The sequence below is a fragment of the Danio rerio genome, chromosome 14 (assembly GCF_049306965.1).
Source record: "Danio rerio strain Tuebingen ecotype United States chromosome 14, GRCz12tu, whole genome shotgun sequence".
NCBI lineage: Eukaryota > Metazoa > Chordata > Actinopteri > Cypriniformes > Danionidae > Danio > Danio rerio.
The window spans coordinates 18,310,344-18,327,321 of NC_133189.1; the positions used below are offsets into that span (position 1 = coordinate 18,310,344).

The 16,978-nt window shown below is 34.5% G+C and overlaps 2 protein-coding genes across 2 annotated transcripts in view; one reads left to right on the forward strand and one right to left on the reverse strand.

Moving 5' to 3' along the window:
- trim105 (tripartite motif containing 105) overlaps positions 1-16,978 on the reverse strand; it is an 83,749-nt gene that overhangs the window by 55,156 nt on the left and 11,615 nt on the right. The window contains exon 3 of the mRNA XM_073921109.1: positions 9,989-10,093. The gene's annotated coding sequence lies outside the window, so the exon portion shown is untranslated. The remainder of the gene's footprint in view (positions 1-9,988; positions 10,094-16,978) is intronic.
- Positions 6,047-16,392, forward strand: prelid1a (PRELI domain containing 1a). Its single transcript, NM_200366.2, is given in 6 exon segments — positions 6,047-6,168; positions 7,727-7,848; positions 11,021-11,246; positions 14,071-14,184; positions 14,463-14,541; positions 15,604-16,392. Coding segments are annotated over 5 exon segments (633 nt in total). The 5' UTR covers positions 6,047-6,168; positions 7,727-7,756; the 3' UTR covers positions 15,726-16,392.

Consider the following 16,978-nt stretch of genomic DNA (forward strand, 5'->3'; position numbering starts at 1 on the left):
CAGATCTGGATGTTATTGTACATGCATCCTTGACATTTGCATACAATCATATATATACACAGCTGAAGCAAAATTATGTGTGTAATTTGAATTCTTTTTCAAATCTTTCGCTAGTGCTGTTTAACAAATTTCTATTATATCCCATCCTATTACCATATTTCTTCTGAAAAAAGTGTTATTTCGTTGGCTTTAATGAAATAAAATAACACTGTTAACAATTTCTTGTAGAATCTACAGTAACTTACTGGCGGCAGTTAGCCACACTGTAAAAAAAAAAATCCTTGATGTCATAAATTTTTAAGCTGAATCAAATAAAACCTACGAGTAACTTGCTGTAAATAAATTACAGAAAAAATACTGTATTTACATTTGCCACACCATTCATTAATTATTTTATATATATATATATATATATATATATATATATATATATATATATATATATATATATATATATATATATATATATATATATATATATATATATATATATATATATATAATTAATTAAAACAATATGGGATAGAATTAAAATAATATAACCCACTTAGCAGTTTTCTTTCAAATTACAGTAGGCCTATATAGACAAACTATTGACAAGGTGTTTTGTTTTTAAACTTTTATTTTTTATACTTTTAATTTTAATGAATTAGCTATAACTTTTGACGGCTTTTTCCTTTTTTTCCCTTATAATGCTGTTATGCATGCATTATATTTCACACGCATTTGCAAGGTGACTTAAATTGAAATTAAAACCCAAAAAATACTGAGCCAGTAAAAGTAAAAAAAAAAATTATATATATTATTATATATATTAAAAATTTGAGAGAGAACATTGACAATTGATCTTGCAGGATTTGAAATATGTCCTGCGGCAAAATAATTTTTATATTAAAAGTTTAGTGATCTGCTTAAGGTAGGTCAATTTATTTTTATGCTTTTAATGAAGTAGCAATCAACTTAAAAGCCCTTTAGACCATGCACCGACCGTTTTTATCTTTTATTTTTAAATAAATGTTTATTTAGGCCTATTTAATTATTCATTTATTCTTTATGTACAATAATAGAAACACAAAATGAGATAGTAATCAACAACAAAAATGTAAGTGAAAGTTGTAAATGAAAATGTAAATGAAAAGCTTATTTATTGACTGTTTTAGTCCTATCACTTTTAAATAAACACGGTGGTAATGCTTATTTTAAAGTGTCACCTTTTGTATGTAATTACAGCACTGTATATTTTTTGTAAAATATACAGTATTTTTCACAAAGCGACTTCAAAATACAGTAACAAACTGCATAACTGCCCTACAGTAAAGTACAGTTCATGTAATAGTTAAATACTCTTTAATTTACAAAATTTTTAACTGTGTATATATAAATTGCTATGGTCAATATTATTTGCCCCCATAGGATTTTTTTTCTTGATTGGCTATGGATAAAAACACTGTTGTCTAATGTTTTGCATACTTAACCTACAGTAACTTGCCTAGTTAACATAATTAACCTAGCCAAACCTTTAAACTGCACTTTAAGCTAGTTTCTCATAAAATAACTAGTAAAATATTATGTTCTGTCATCACGCAAAGACAAAATGTTTTTTAGATTATTAGACATTTGTTATTTAAACTTTTAGGATTAAAAGTGTGTTTGTAAGGACAAGAGTATCTCCAGCAGAAAAGATGCTGTTCTAAATTGTATTGAAATCTGTGTTTAGAAAATAATGAAGACACCAGAAGTCAATGTTTCATTTGAATTATTTAGCCTGACATGTTCACTACTCCAAAATACAAAATCTTTTAAAGATTTCTAAAAATATATAATAAATTGTGTTCAATGGGGAAAAAAGTTTTTGTTTTTTACCCAGATATTTAAAAAAGTATATTTCAGAGCAGTAATCATAATACAGTGAAACTGTGATATTTTTATCCTATGTTATCATACCGTCAGAATCGTATACAGGCCCACTGTAAAAAAACTGTAAAAAAAACTAAAATAACAGCTGCTAAATTACAGAAATATACTGTTAAAAAAGAAATTTATGGAAAATAAAAATTTAAGGATATTTCTGTCATTTAACGTCCATTATTGTACAGTAAATTTCTGTCATTTAACAGCCGTTTTTCCCCAGCTGCCGGAAAACCCCCATAAAATAACAGCTTTTTTTAAGTGCAAAGGACTTGCCAAATATTTGAAAAAGAATAAAAATGTCACAATAATCTTTTCATCAACTGTAAAGAATGCAGAAATACTAGCATTTTTTTCAACTAAACACTTGTCGATGTTTTTGAAAAGCACAATAAGCATTGACATACCGCTAAAGAATTGTACAAGTGCAAGTGTTATACAGTAAAAGTCATGTGATGCATTTAAATATTTAAGTTTGACTTGATGGATTTGATTTTGTGATTTGTCAAAGATATAAATGTCTTGCATGTGTTGTTTACATCATGTAAATAATTTGTTTTGTGCTAATGATTGTATCTATACTGTAAGGTGTAAAGGTTGTACTTGTATGCTAAATGTAAATGCAGAGATAACTATTGAATCATGTTCTTGTATGCCTCATGTGATGGCAGTGAAACAAAATAAAAATTGCTTTTGAATATTGCCTGTTTAATCTCATGTTTGAGAAAACCGCAAAAAGGGGAGCAGATTTATTGAAAGGAAAACAAATATATATATATATATATATATATATATATATATATATATATATATATATATATATATATATATATATATATATATATATATATATATATATATATATATATATATATATATATATATTTGCATGTTGGGTTTTATTTGGTTCAACACCTTATCAAATCTGCAAAAAACTGCAAGACAAAGCCGTGGCATCACAAGATATAAGGAAAAAGATTTAAAATGATCTGCTCCGCACCAACGTTTGGATGAAGTGGTTATGAAAACAAAACAATAATATCCACATTGCAGCTGTTGCATTATTCATCTTCAGTGCACAGCGCGGTGTTTTTCATGCTGTAATCACTTTTTGTTCAGTGTTGCACACAGGGGGCAAAAGGGGAGAGGAACCCTCAGAGAGTTTAATAAGCTGTGGCATAAACCTCCAGATTTGCTATACATTCAATAAGCTTTTAGATGATGTTTTGAACACAGATACTGTAAATAAAACATCAGATAAAGGTTTTCTATGTGTTATTCATCCTAATTTTTCCTATTCATGCAGTCTGGATGTGTTTTGTTTTCAATATGATTGGCTATTTTCTAAAATGCTTATTTCAGAAAGCTCGTTCTTGAGAACAGTAAATTGGTTTTCTACTAAATCTATTCTAAACAGCTATCTACAAATCCATGCAAATGGGGTTATTTGCACAGCATGCGTGTAATCATTGTGTATGGCAGTCTTCCATAAAATAAAAAATAAAATAAAATAACAATTTATTAAGGAAGTCACTAGCATATTTAATTAAAACCAACATTGTTGAACCACCATTTGCGTGAAGCAAATCTAATCAATGTCTGCCCTCTATTGGGCAGAGTATGCTTTTTCCCTTTTCAGAATCAGGAACAAATCTAAGGAAACTGATGTAACACTTTATTATTTTTCCTTAATAAACACCTAATTAACTAATTTATTATTAGTTAATTAGGAGTTGTGTTTAGGTATGATGATTGGATCATGCAGAATAATTAAACAGCCAATATACAAGCTAATAATCTACTGGTCCCCTTGCTAATGGCCCATCCTTCAAACACAACTGGAAACTAGTGAGAAAATGTGAAAGATTACTGCATTACTTTCAAATAAATGAAATAAACTTAAGCATCCAAAGCAACATTTGACATAATTAAGTAATCAATGACATATTGTTTAAGGTTACGTCCTGAGACGTATCTTCGGTGTGCACAAGGTGCTTTGTTTTGTTTTTCCCTCCCTCTCTGTCTGTGTCTCTCTCTCCCTGCAGGTATTTATTCCCACCTAGTAAATTTTGAAAATGCGCATAAAAAACTTATGTGCATAACTGAGTAGGATAAACTATTTATTAAACAAAGACAAGCAAAAACTACGATGGAACACTTTTACCGCACAAATATGCGCATTCAAAAGGTGTGAAAATGTTATGATGAAAATGTGTGCAAATGGACAAACCAGCAGGCTGAGCACACTGTAAACCATCTCAACTGTTGTTCTGGTCATTCTAAAACACCATACCGTTTCAATATTAATGTTATTAAATTATTATGACCTCCAGAATCAACAGCGTCAGTGCTCCGCGTCTGACACCTTCAAACACCACCGCGCATTCACTGTGTGTCACAATTGCCTTCTGAGGCGCAAGTCAATTATTAGAAGAAGAAAAGATTCACACAGCTTCTCTTACTGCAACAAATTTAGTGTTTAATGTTGATATTTGGTGCCAGTTAATCAGGAAGTGACTCATTTTTTCGCGCTGACTCGTTGGATGGAAACATTATTTGCATGTCTTGTATGCGAAAATCCAGTTTTGTGCATTAAGTTCATTCGCATTTTTGGATGAAAACAGCTACTGACAGGCACGTGGGAACGGTGGGCAGGGAAAAATAGCATTAAAGGCACAGGCAACAAAAACAGCTACATGGTGTTCAGAGCAGAAAATTCCAATATATTGAAAGGTATAAGAAAAAATCTGATGGGTGTTTTGAGCTGAAAATTTACGGACACATTCTGGAGGCACAAAAGACTTCTCTTAAATCTTGAAAACGGGGTAAAATAGGTGCCTCTTAACTTATTGAAATTTCTAATATATATATTTCCCTCTACAATGATGAACAATGGCCGCCAATGTGGTAAAGTGGTTGATATTTAACTCTTTTTGATAAAGTTCCACAAACAAACCATTGTATAAACCACATTGACAAGTGTTAAAACAAACAGACCGGGTGGTTCGAAAGACACACTCTCCTAATGACAAAGTTCCGAATTTGGCCCCTATGAGCTCTTTTATCCCATTTTTGACAGCATGCCATCTTAAATTGTGAAAATAACCCATAGAAGAAAGCTTTAGGGCAAATTACCTTTTTATTATTTAATTTTTTTTCAGCTTAGTCCCTTTATTAATCTGGGATCGCCACAGCGAAATAAACCGCCAACTTATCCAGCATATGTTTTATGCAGCGGATGCCCTTCCAACTACAACCAATCTCTGGGAAACATCCATATACACATTTATTCACACTCATACACTACGGACAATTTTCATTCATTTATTCATTCATTTTCTTTTCGGCTTTGTCCCTTTATTAAACTGGGGTCGCCACAGCGGAATGAACTGCCAACTTATTCAGCATTTGTTTTACACAGTGGATGCCCTTCCAGCTGCAACCCAGAGATTGGGAGAATATGCAAACTCTACACAGAAACTGACCCAGCCTAGGCTTAAACTAGCGACCTTCTTGCTGTGAGGTGGTGACAGCACTACCTACTGCGCCACCAGGCCCACTAAATTAAACTTTTAATTATTCAAATTTACAAATTCTGAACGAGGAAATAAGCTGGCTAGTTTGTTAATTACCTACAGGCTACAGTTTTAAAGAAAGTTTTAATAAAGTTTTTAAATAGGTTTTTAATGTTTTCACAGATTCCTAATTGTTTTTATGATAATAAATTTGTATTTTAAAAATTTGTATTGTTTCATCTTTATTCAAAATGTTTCATTTAAAGTTCTAATCTTGTAATACTATTGATAAAACTGTAATAAATTGTAAGTTTAAATGCACATTTCTAAATAAACACAAATTGTTTGACAAAATTGTAGGACATTTTTTGTTCCATCAAAAAGTGTGACAAGCCACAAGCCAATGCAGCAAAGATTAGAGCTTAAAATGTCCCGCAAATGCAGTATTTGGACCTCGATTTAATAGAGAATTGGGAGAATAACTGCAAAAAGATTCACTTTTTGAGAAAAAAGAACACTCCTTTCAATACGCCGACTACGGGCCTGGCGTTAACTAACAGAAATGTGAAGGAATGCACGTAAACAAAACTCTACAGTAATGGGGACGTCTCCCGGAAGTGTCGTCACTGACCATGACCTTACTCTCTTCAGTCACGTACAGTCATGTAGACGGGACAGACGAATGATCGAGAAATGTAGGAGTAGAGAAAAAATCACGAAAATCCACCTATTCTTGTTTACTCTGGTAAGTACCCATTCACGTTTATGTTTATTTATTTGTTAATGTTAATATTTTACTCGTGCTGCCCGAATCAGCTCATTCATTCAGAAAGTGGAAACATGCGTTAGCCGCGAGCTAGCGGTAATAGCACGAGTACCTTAGCCCATCTGCATGACATTTAGCTTAAGTAACGTTACATAAGAAAGGCATGGTTTATAATTACACTGTCACTGTTACATTGTTTTAATACTTGTCTGTACCAATATTATTCATTACAAAGTTGTCCAATGTTGCTAATTGTTTTGAAGTGTCTTCTGTTAAAATTGACATTCTATAGTCAGATGTCTAAGTTACTTTTAAAATCCAATGACTTGTCTGTCTAAACTTTGATATTCGTCCTCTATTTTCCGCATTATACCGTTAGTCTCAACAAAACCTTATTGTCTTGATGTATTATTTGACTTTTCTGGTTTAAGACTGAGTTAAATCCTCATCTAGATCTATTCTAATCCTGTTAAGTGTTTTTCTGCATATCTTTTGTGGACTTTGTAAAAGCGGTTTTCAATATAATTGCATAAAAACATAGCTAGCTGCTTGTTTAGATAATATTTTTGTTTCCACAAGCTTATTCATGTTTAAATGGCATGTGTAGTTAAGATTGAGGTCAAGCTTGTTTTATATTAACTTATTCACACTTTTAATATAATTTCACACAAGTATTGTTTGCAATTTCTGAACTGGGAAATAATATTAGGAGAAAATGACTATTAAAATACAACACTGTTGACAGTCAAAAGAGATAGTTTTGTTTTAAAGTCATACTTTGTTGGTATTAAATACTGAATATTCAAATTGGGGTGATAAACCATATAAAGACAAGTTATAGAGGTCAGTGGTTGCCAGTTCCTTGCAATTTCCAAAATATCTTCTTTTTTGTTTTTACAGAACACAAAATTCTGCTTGACTATGTTATTGAACGGCAAAGCCTGAAGGTGTCATTTAGTTATGTAGCTCGTGTTGTGTACTTTAAGAGACAGTTTGTGTCCAATTGAATAAAGTGTTAGTTTGATGTTTTTATTATTACTCGCCCTTCAGAACACAAATGAAGATGTTTTAAATGAAATCCAAGAGGTCTCCCATCCTCCATATACAGCTTGGGTCCTGAGCTGTTAAAAGTTCAGAAGATGAACCTAAAACCTTGCATGTGACTTCATTGGTTCAGCTGTAATCATACTATGCTCCCAAAAAAAGCTCCTTTGAGTGTCAGAAAAACAATGTAAATATGACTCTGTTTGCCTGTATATTGTCTTTATCATCATGTTGTCAGGGTGCATGTTTACAAAGAGCAGTATGACATATTGCGTCATATTTCTCAGAGTAATTAATAACAGAATTTTCTTTTTTGGGGATCTAATTTTTTATGCTGTGGATGCTCGTATAACAAAATGATGTATTGTGTTCGCTCATAAAACTTAAGTTATTAATAAGTTTCTCCATGCCTGTCCTTAAGATAGCACTTGTGTAGGTATTAGGTAACATCCATTATTTATTATTTAGTGTCTGTCTTTGTCTTTTGTTGCAGGTTTAAGCACAAGCAGGTTGAGAGGGAACAATGGTGAAGTATTTCAGCTGTGTGGGCTTTCTTAAGAGCTCATGGGACCAAGTGTCTTCGGCTTTTTGGCAGAGATACCCCAACCCCTACAGGTGCAAATCTAGGTTTTTTTTATAAAGTTTGATCGATTCACGATTTCGATTTTTAAAAAAAAAAAATTATTGTGTTACTAGTCTTCTCAAAACATTACAACAACATGACTGAAGTAACATTCTCTTTAAAGGTAACTTAAAAAACCATCTGGTTAAGCAACATTGTATTTTTATTGGCCTTGTCATACAAAAATCGGTCAAGGTGTAAATAAATGTAAAACAAATTCACGAGTCAAATATCCTTGCTGAAGATTTGAATAAGAAATATTTGTGTAAATATTGCAGTTGCAGGAATACAGAGGTATTTTTTGCAAGTTTTGCTGAGCCTAGGAAAGATTGGCTGTCACCTTGGCTTTGACTTTGTCTTCTGATTGAATGACAGGTTGTAATGCTGCTGCCTTTTTCTTAAAAAGATACAGTGGAGGAAAAGGACTGAACATGGAAACTGTAAAGCCTAATTTAACCCAATGTGTGAAGTTGTGGACGAATAGCAGGAGCAAATACAAGCACCAGATGTGTGTCTAATATAAATTAATATATTTAATCTATTTTTCTAATTCCCCCCTTTTAAATACCGATCATTTTATGCGCTTCGCACCACTCTCTGTATTATCCTGCCTGATCTGTCTGGTTTTCAACCAGGTCCGCTAAATGACGTCATGGGGCGGGTACTTTCATTTTTGACTGCTACATGCCCTCACCTCTGCTCGTGTTCAAACCAAAAGATCGGCTCGGTTTTTCACATGGCAGGCTTTTACGTCCTTCATACATGTTGAAATCCACACAGACGTGACTCATGCTAATGCAACAAGTAAAATCCTATATGACTACACGCTTCAACAGGCAGTTAAGAAGGTCGTACACCAGAAGCGCTGCGACACGGCACGCACATGACAGTTTAAACTATCACCAAAACGAGCAGATTCGCATGATATTTAACATGAAACTAATCAGATGGCACTCTGTGGCGCGGCTGAAATATGACCTGCGTCCTGAATTGTGGATGGGCGGCGCCGGTGTGTGTAAAGGAACCGGTTAAGAATTCTAAAATCCATGGCACGTCGCGTCACCGAGAGGCGCTTTTGGTGTGCTTCTTGCTTCATACAGAGAGTGAACCAAAGCGCATTGGTGCTATTATAATGTATTAAATATATTTTAAAAAATTGCGATTTCTCGATTTGATTCAAAATTAAATCGTCTTAAAACGTAAATTCGAATTAATCAAAAAAATCGGAAAAATCGCCCAGCCCTACATGTGTGTGTGCATGTCTATACTAGTGCTGTACAATTCTGGCTAAAATGAGAATTGCAATTTTTTTTTATTTTTTTTTGCTTAAAATAAAAATCACGATTTTGTTGATCTAAAATAAAGGTTTATATGAGTGGGCTATTATTATTGTTATTTCTCAAACATATGGTAAAAAAAAAAATATATATATATATATATATATATATATATATATATATATATATGTGTAGGTCTTCTGTTGGTTAAAATGCTAAATTTTGTATAGACTTGGAATGGTGGACAGACATTAAATTGGTCCTGGTCATTAATGCACAGTAAAGTGATGACATCAGAATAAAACTATTCATAATTCCGATGTTGTATTATTATGTTTGAGATATGCTTGCAATCTGTCATTGACAACATTATTAGACCATTTTTTTTCCTAAATCAGACATTATCAAATTCTTTCTTGCATTATATTCAACATTATATGGGCTACATTAGTTATACTGACACTGTTAAACATTTATTCTCATGCACAATACTCTGTGTTTGCTATGAAAGAAAAACATATTAAATGCTTGTCGCAATCATAACTCAAAAATGCGATCTGATTATTTAAATCATGTGCACGGTTTTGGTTTCATTTTTACTGCTAAGTGCGATTCATACATCCCGTGCGGCTCCCAAACTATCACTCTGTGCCACAAACTGAATGTTATTTGTAACTGTATTACCTGTTATTCACAGCTTATGCAGGTTCTGTTCACTAAAGTAGACTTCATTTACATGCGCGCGCCTGCCCTCTCTGTGGTAATGGGTCACTGTTAGCTCACATCACGTGAGATTTTGTAGCCTCGAATACATCATTACATTAAGACAGAAATGCCATTTTTGGTTGAACTTTACCTTATAAATACAGCATGTGACTCTTTCAACACCATTGGTGTCCACGTTGCTGAACAGTGTTCGTAAAACAATGTGAAAACTTGTGCGGCTGCCTTTGCTTCTCTCCTGAAATATGAATGGCAGAATCGTAGAAATGCTGGATTAAGATCGAATCCAGATTGCATTCTTTTTTTGATTATTGTGCAGCTCTAGTGTATACAATATATTTTTTTTAATTATTTTTTAAAATATAGCAAATTTATCTATAGTATTTTTTAATATGGGCATCATCTCCTGCAGTTAATAAACATTGATATGGGATTATATAATTCTTTACTAATTCACTGCAACAATAGATTATGTAGCAAATATCTTTAATACTTTTAGGATCAATTTCCTTTGTTAATTAGTGCGCTATAACCTGTCTATTATTAAATGTGGCCAGTGTTGGAAAAGCTGCTTGAAAATGTAGTGAGCTAAGCTATTAGCTACTCTACTTAAAAATGTAGCTTAACTACACTAAAAGCTACCCTCTGGGAAATGTGGCAAGCTAAGCTAAAAGCTACTTGGCTGAAATAGTTTAGCTACATCTAAGCTATTTTTGCAATTTTAATTTTTAAATCGAAGCAACGTCAATCCAAGTCAATCGTATCTTAGTGATCAATAAAATATTGAAAAAGAAAATCTATGCATGTTAATGAGTTCCAGCTGTCAGCTTTCTTCAATAAATCTTCTTTGTGTTCAGCAAAAGACAACAAATCAAACAGATTTTGAACAAGTTGAAGAGGGAGTAAATGAAGACAGAGTTTTAGTTTTTGGGTGAAGTGTCACTTTCATTATTGATGATACTTGAGTGTGTTAGGATGGTTTCTTAGAGAGTCAGTATTTCTTTTTTTAGTGCATTATCTTGGTGAGGATTAGACACTAAAATCAAAACCCTAAAATTGTGTTAATTTGACCAGCCGTGTATTTTTAGATACTTTTGTTTTACCTTGGAAGTAATTGGTTCTTCTTGTTGATCTTTAAGCTTTTAATTCTGTTTGTATTTCTCAGTAATCATGTTTTAACTGAAGACATCATATTTCGGGAAGTCACTCCGGATAACTGTCTGAAATCCAGACGTCTCTTGACCAAAACAAGCAGAGCTCCTCGCTGGGCGGAGAAGTTTCTGCCCGCTCATATGGCACAGAAGGCTTACATCATCGAGGACTCCGTGGTGGATCCTCAGGGCAAGACCTTGACCACTCTTACCTGGAACATCAGCCACGCACGTGTTATGGTGGGTCACCATTCCTCTTATGTCGATTTTACAATGCATGATTTTCAAAATGTCAGACCACACTGCATCTGGGGTAGCATTCATTTGCTGCTGGGTTCAAATCGTCTGATGGATTGGTTACAAATTTACAATAAGAAGAAAAGCCAAAAACTGGTTCACAAACTACCTCTCCCCATAACTTGTTCTCTCATTGCCTGTAACTCACTGCTGACTCCTTTTTTAGTCAATTCATCTGCAAGAAATTGGTCCAGATATCTACCATGCCAAATGTTTCATGTGTGTCTGCAATGCCTTGGTGATTCTTTTTTATCATGTTTGTAATAATTTGATTATTAAATTGTCACTTCTCCTATCGTGCACTGATTTACCTCCGATTTCAGACATCTGTTATCAGAAAATTTCACAAAACCGGTCTGCTGGTAAAAATCAGACTTAAAATTTATCAATGTGAACTCTCCATTGCGCTCTCACAAAGCTGGTAAAGAGAATTATATTACAACCCGAAAAAAAAAACTTCTTCCTCCATATCATTCTAAATAAATCCCTGGTTAAAGTTCCTGGAGGACCGCAACTCTGCACAGTTTTCTTCCAACCCTAATTAAACACACCTGATCCAAGTAATCAAGGGCTGCGTCCGAAACCACAAACTTCCATACTGTATAATACACTAAAATCAGTATGCGAGCCGAGTAGTATGTCTGAAATTCTAGAATAAAAAAAAATCAGTATGTGAAAATTACCCGGATGACTTGATTCCGGCAAGATTCTCATCCCATGCACGCTGCTCTATCCCATGATGCCCCGTGAGAGATATTATAAATAGGAGTGAAGCAACGCAACTGACGCAGGTAGGTCACATGACCATGACAAAAACGGCGGATGTAGTAGGTTCGAATTCCATTTGTACTTATCACATTTATACTGTATAGAACGTACATTTCCAACGGCCGAGTAGTACATTTAAATCAAATGCAGTAATTAAATCAAAAGAGTCTTTAACAGCTTTATTATTTAGATCAGCTGTGTTTGATTAGGGTTGTAGCAAAACTGTGCAGAGCTGCAGCCCTCCAGGAACTGAGTTTGAGACCTATGACAATTTTAGAACAACAAACTAAGACTTGAAGTGGTAATTATGGATGTAATAATACATTCATGCAATGATAGGTCCGATACGTAATACTGTTGTCACAATGATTGAAAAAATGCCAAGTTAGTTCATTAAAGGTTCAAGACAGCCTTGAGTACTTTTTTTTTTTTTAAACGATTTGTGGGTGTTGAACATCACATATGACAACGTTAGCACCTGTCAGCTTTAATTGTGGGGAAAAACTAGATAATTTAGAGCTTTTGTCAACTAATTTTATCTTCCGGGTTTAAAATAATTATTGGTGCGGGATCAAAACCGGTGTATATCGCCCACTCCTCCCTTTGCACTCAGCACTCCCCGCCCATTATGAAGCTTTTTTTTTTATTTTGTGGTTGACTTGAACCGAAAGAGGGGAGGTTCATGGTCCTTTAATTTAAAAAGACTACTTCTGAGATGTGATGTACAAAAAAATGGCTAAATTAAGATAGAAATGGACATTAATTAATTTAGAATTGGTTATTGAAGCTAAAATCAAAATATTCAACAAGAGCAACAATTACCGTACAATCACACCGAAAGCGGCGAGAGCGTAAAGTAGCCAGAAGTCATTTATTTTCAATGAGAGCCGGCGGCGAGAAGCAGTGCGGTGCATCTTCGCTGGTGTAGGTGTCTGGAGTTGAAATCAAGTCAACTTTATGGTAATGAGCTACGACGCGGTTCGGCGGCTAGCATTCAGAATAAAGAAGTCCACCGCTTAAGAGAAGTTTAGAAAACACAGACCTCTGAACTTTTGTTCAGACCACAGTTGTTCCCAAAGGTTTGATAATTGCGGTCGCCAGATTTCCAATTATTTACAATGTTTGCTTACAGGAACATGCGTTAAATAAGTTACTGGTGAGTTGCTGATGTGCATTAATGTTTTATATATTTATCTTTAAAAAACCGAGAATCTAATGCGTACAAAACAGTATTTCTGCTTCAGGATATTTCAGACATATGGACATATTGGATAATTTAGTGAAGCAAAGCCACACCACATACAACTTGATCTTCCATTGTTAAATTAATTTGATAAAAAATGTGCAACTTTTTTACGCTAGAAAGCATGTTTTATATGGGAATGTAACTGATATGCTGCAACGGCCCCTTTAAATACGAGATCAATGTAGCGAATTTTGATGCTCTCCCCACCGGAACTGAGGCAGACAGCGTTGTTGACAGGGCACCTGAGCGAACTTTGTTACATCCGCTTCCTTCGGTGGGATGGTACAGTTACGCTAAGCTTAATTTTAGTTTGTTATTATACACTCGTAAATATTTGCAAACCTTTGAAGGGCCTTGACTGTGCATTAAAGGGATCCTTTACCCAATAATGACAATACACTTTACATTGATCGAACCTCCAGTAGTTAAAGAGTTTCTCACTTCTGGTCAACATAAAGTAATATCTTTTGAAGAATTGTGTAGCCATTGACATTGAAATGGAAAAAAATGTATGTGGAAGTCACGTTTCAAAACGTTATGTTCAACAGAGGAATATTTTTGGGCAAACTGTTTCTTTAATGTCACCTGAAACCACAGTGTGCTGGTTTGAGCACCACTAAAAATATTCAGATCTAAGGTATAAAGTTATTCAAATGGTGAGCAGTTAGCATAATGGGGGTTCTGCTTAACGCAGTTATAAAGTGGCTGACTACGGCCTACATGTGAACAACAACCACATGTTTTTGTTTGCAGAGTATTGAAGAGCGTTGTGTGTACAAAGTAAATCCTGAAAACAGCAGTTGGACTGAAATAGAGAGACAAGCCTGGATTTCCTCCAAACTCTACGGCCTCTCTAGAGCTATACAGGTCAGTGGGTGAAAGGCCACATAAGCACACTCATGTTAATCTCAAAGAAAGCGTTATTACAGTAGTGTGTGTTTATGTGATCTGTTCAAATCCATTTGAATGACATTCCATTGCCTGGATGGCTGGATTAACGTCAAGATATGCAGAGCGTGTGGTGTTTATAGGTTCTAAACGGCTGTTTAGTCTGTAGTTGAATGACCTCACTGTACTTCCTCAATGGTTGGCAGCAATGAGTGTCGTTCATTTTAAAGTGCTTTCTATGTTTATTCTATTCTCAGGAATTTGGGCTGGCCCGGTTTAAGAGCAATGTTACAAAGACCATGAAAGGCTTTGAGTACATCCTGGCCAAGATGCAAGGTAAGACACCAGCTAGAGTTCAGACATGCAGTAGCTGCTTAAAGAGATCTTGTGATGCTTAAGAATACATACATAGGTTCTTTGTTTTGTTTATTGTAGGCCTGAGCAAAAAATCCAAACCAAATTTCATGCACATTTTGTCAGTAAAGCCGATTCTGGTAAACCTCAAGCACATCTGAAGCGTTTATGCCAGTCGTAACGTTAGTTCATTGACAAGCTACACAATAAATCACGTGCAAATCAGTTTAATCAGACTCTAATGACATTGAGATGATTGTTCTGCGATAATGACTCATGATAATAACTGTTCTCACTGAACTCTCTGTGTAATATATGCTGCACCATAAAATATATCATATAAATAGGGTTGTCAAAAGGATCAGCTTTAGAACCAATCAGTGCTGAAGCTTTTACAGCATCCGTTTCCTGCTAACTTTTGAGCACGTTCTGAAATGCCGCTGATTAGCCATTGTGTTCAACAGAAATGACTGTGATTTGCAGTGAAGGTCATCAGTTTTCTATTCTTGAAGTTGCTTCAAAAAAAATTTAAACCAGAAAAACGGATTTGCTCTAAATAACGCAAAAACAACTAGTTTTCAATTTTCCTTATAGTGTCCTTATAGTGTTTTTAGCAATGTGGGACTTGTATATGTCTGTCAACATTTCAAAAGATGCGTTTTGGTGTTTCATGACCCTTTAAAGCTGTTTTTGTTGCATTTACACTGTATTGACCAGCAGGTGTCCCCAGCGTTTGGCGTTTCAAACACTGCATAACAGGGAATCATTTTGTGAAGGAGTCGGTTTAATTGATTCAAGCTCTGATAAGCTTTGTTTGTCATATCACTAACACTTAGATGTGTCTCTTGTGACCACTTGTTTCAATTTCATCAAGTTCTGTCCTCGTTACCCCACTCAAACATCCTCAAATACATGTTTAATGCAGTTCTCTGTACATTAAACACTATATGAAAAAGGAACCATTACAAAGCATCACATGACCTCTTTAATTGTTAATTAATTGTGTAAATGTGGTCAGTTAAACTGAATCTTATTACCACACAGGTGAAATGCCCACAAGGACACTTGCAGAAACCGCAACTGTGAAGGCTCGGGAAACCGCACTCGCTGCTAAGGAGAAAGCTAAAGATTTAGCCTCTCAGGCTCAAAAGAAGCAATATGTATGATGAACACATGGAGGAGACGAAGCAGCAGCCATCGCAAGCAGTTCTTTCTGGAAAGATCCGTGCTATTCCATCACACACAGCACAAGTTTAGAGACATTTAAATGGTGGAATTAATCAAATGTGGAATCTCAGCATGCGAGTAGTGAAACCACTGTGCTCTTCAACTGAATTCTTCAGCAAATTTGATTTACAGCAGCTTCCTCCTCCTGCTTTGTCAAGTCTGATTTTACATAATGAGATGTTTGCATTTTTTTGACTGTTAAATTAATTACTTTCTCTGATTTTTGTTGATGCATTTCCAACATGGCCTCTCTGAATCGTCATATTCACTCTTGCCGAGGTCTGTAATCTGCCTTGTTTAGCAATGTGATTCGCTGCTTCAAATTGAAGTTGTTTCTGCATTGACGGGTCCACAGTTCCAGCAGTCATTGTCAACAGGATGTCCAGAGTGGTGCAGAGGGGCCTGATCTTTGGCACGGGAAAGCAGCTGCCAGAAAGGATTGCAGTGGATGGACAGCAATGTCCAATTACAAGTGTTAAAGTTGTGTGTCAATATGTCAAATGTCTGAAATAAGGAAGATTTGTTTAATGAAATATTACGACTGCGGTTTTATAGCTTCTAACAATTGTTTATGATCAACAGTTATCACTAATAAATATTTTCTATCTCATATTGTTTTTTTGCACTGTGATCAGTATTTTTGTATATTTTAAATCATTTTGTGGTAATGTTGGTTTGTGTAGTACAGTTAATTAAATTCATATATTAATTTAAATTGCATCTAATTTATTAATAGAACTGATTAAAAATGTCATTGTTTTGAGGGATAATTAGTGGATTCTGTCCATAACCCTTGATTATTTATTCCAAAGGATGTACTGTAGGGCTAGATCACACTGTGTCTCGTTTTTCTTTACTTTCAGGTTATATGTAGTTACAAAGACCTATTTAGAAGAAAAGTGTCTTTTGGACACTTCCAAGGTATATCGATGCTCTAGAATTGTCGGTTTTTATAGACTGATAAGCTTGATAATGCGTATCTATTTTTATGTATTATTTTAATTAATACTTTATAATTTCAGGTACAGAAAATCTTTAACTATTAAAGGCTGTACCCCGTCATACATCGTGTTTTGACATACTTCAGTGGGATCAAGTGTTAATTAGGGACGATTAATTACACTGTACACCTGATAAGTTAACTCAAACTGTTTGAGGAAACCGATTGCGACAAACCTTTCAAAAGCTAATC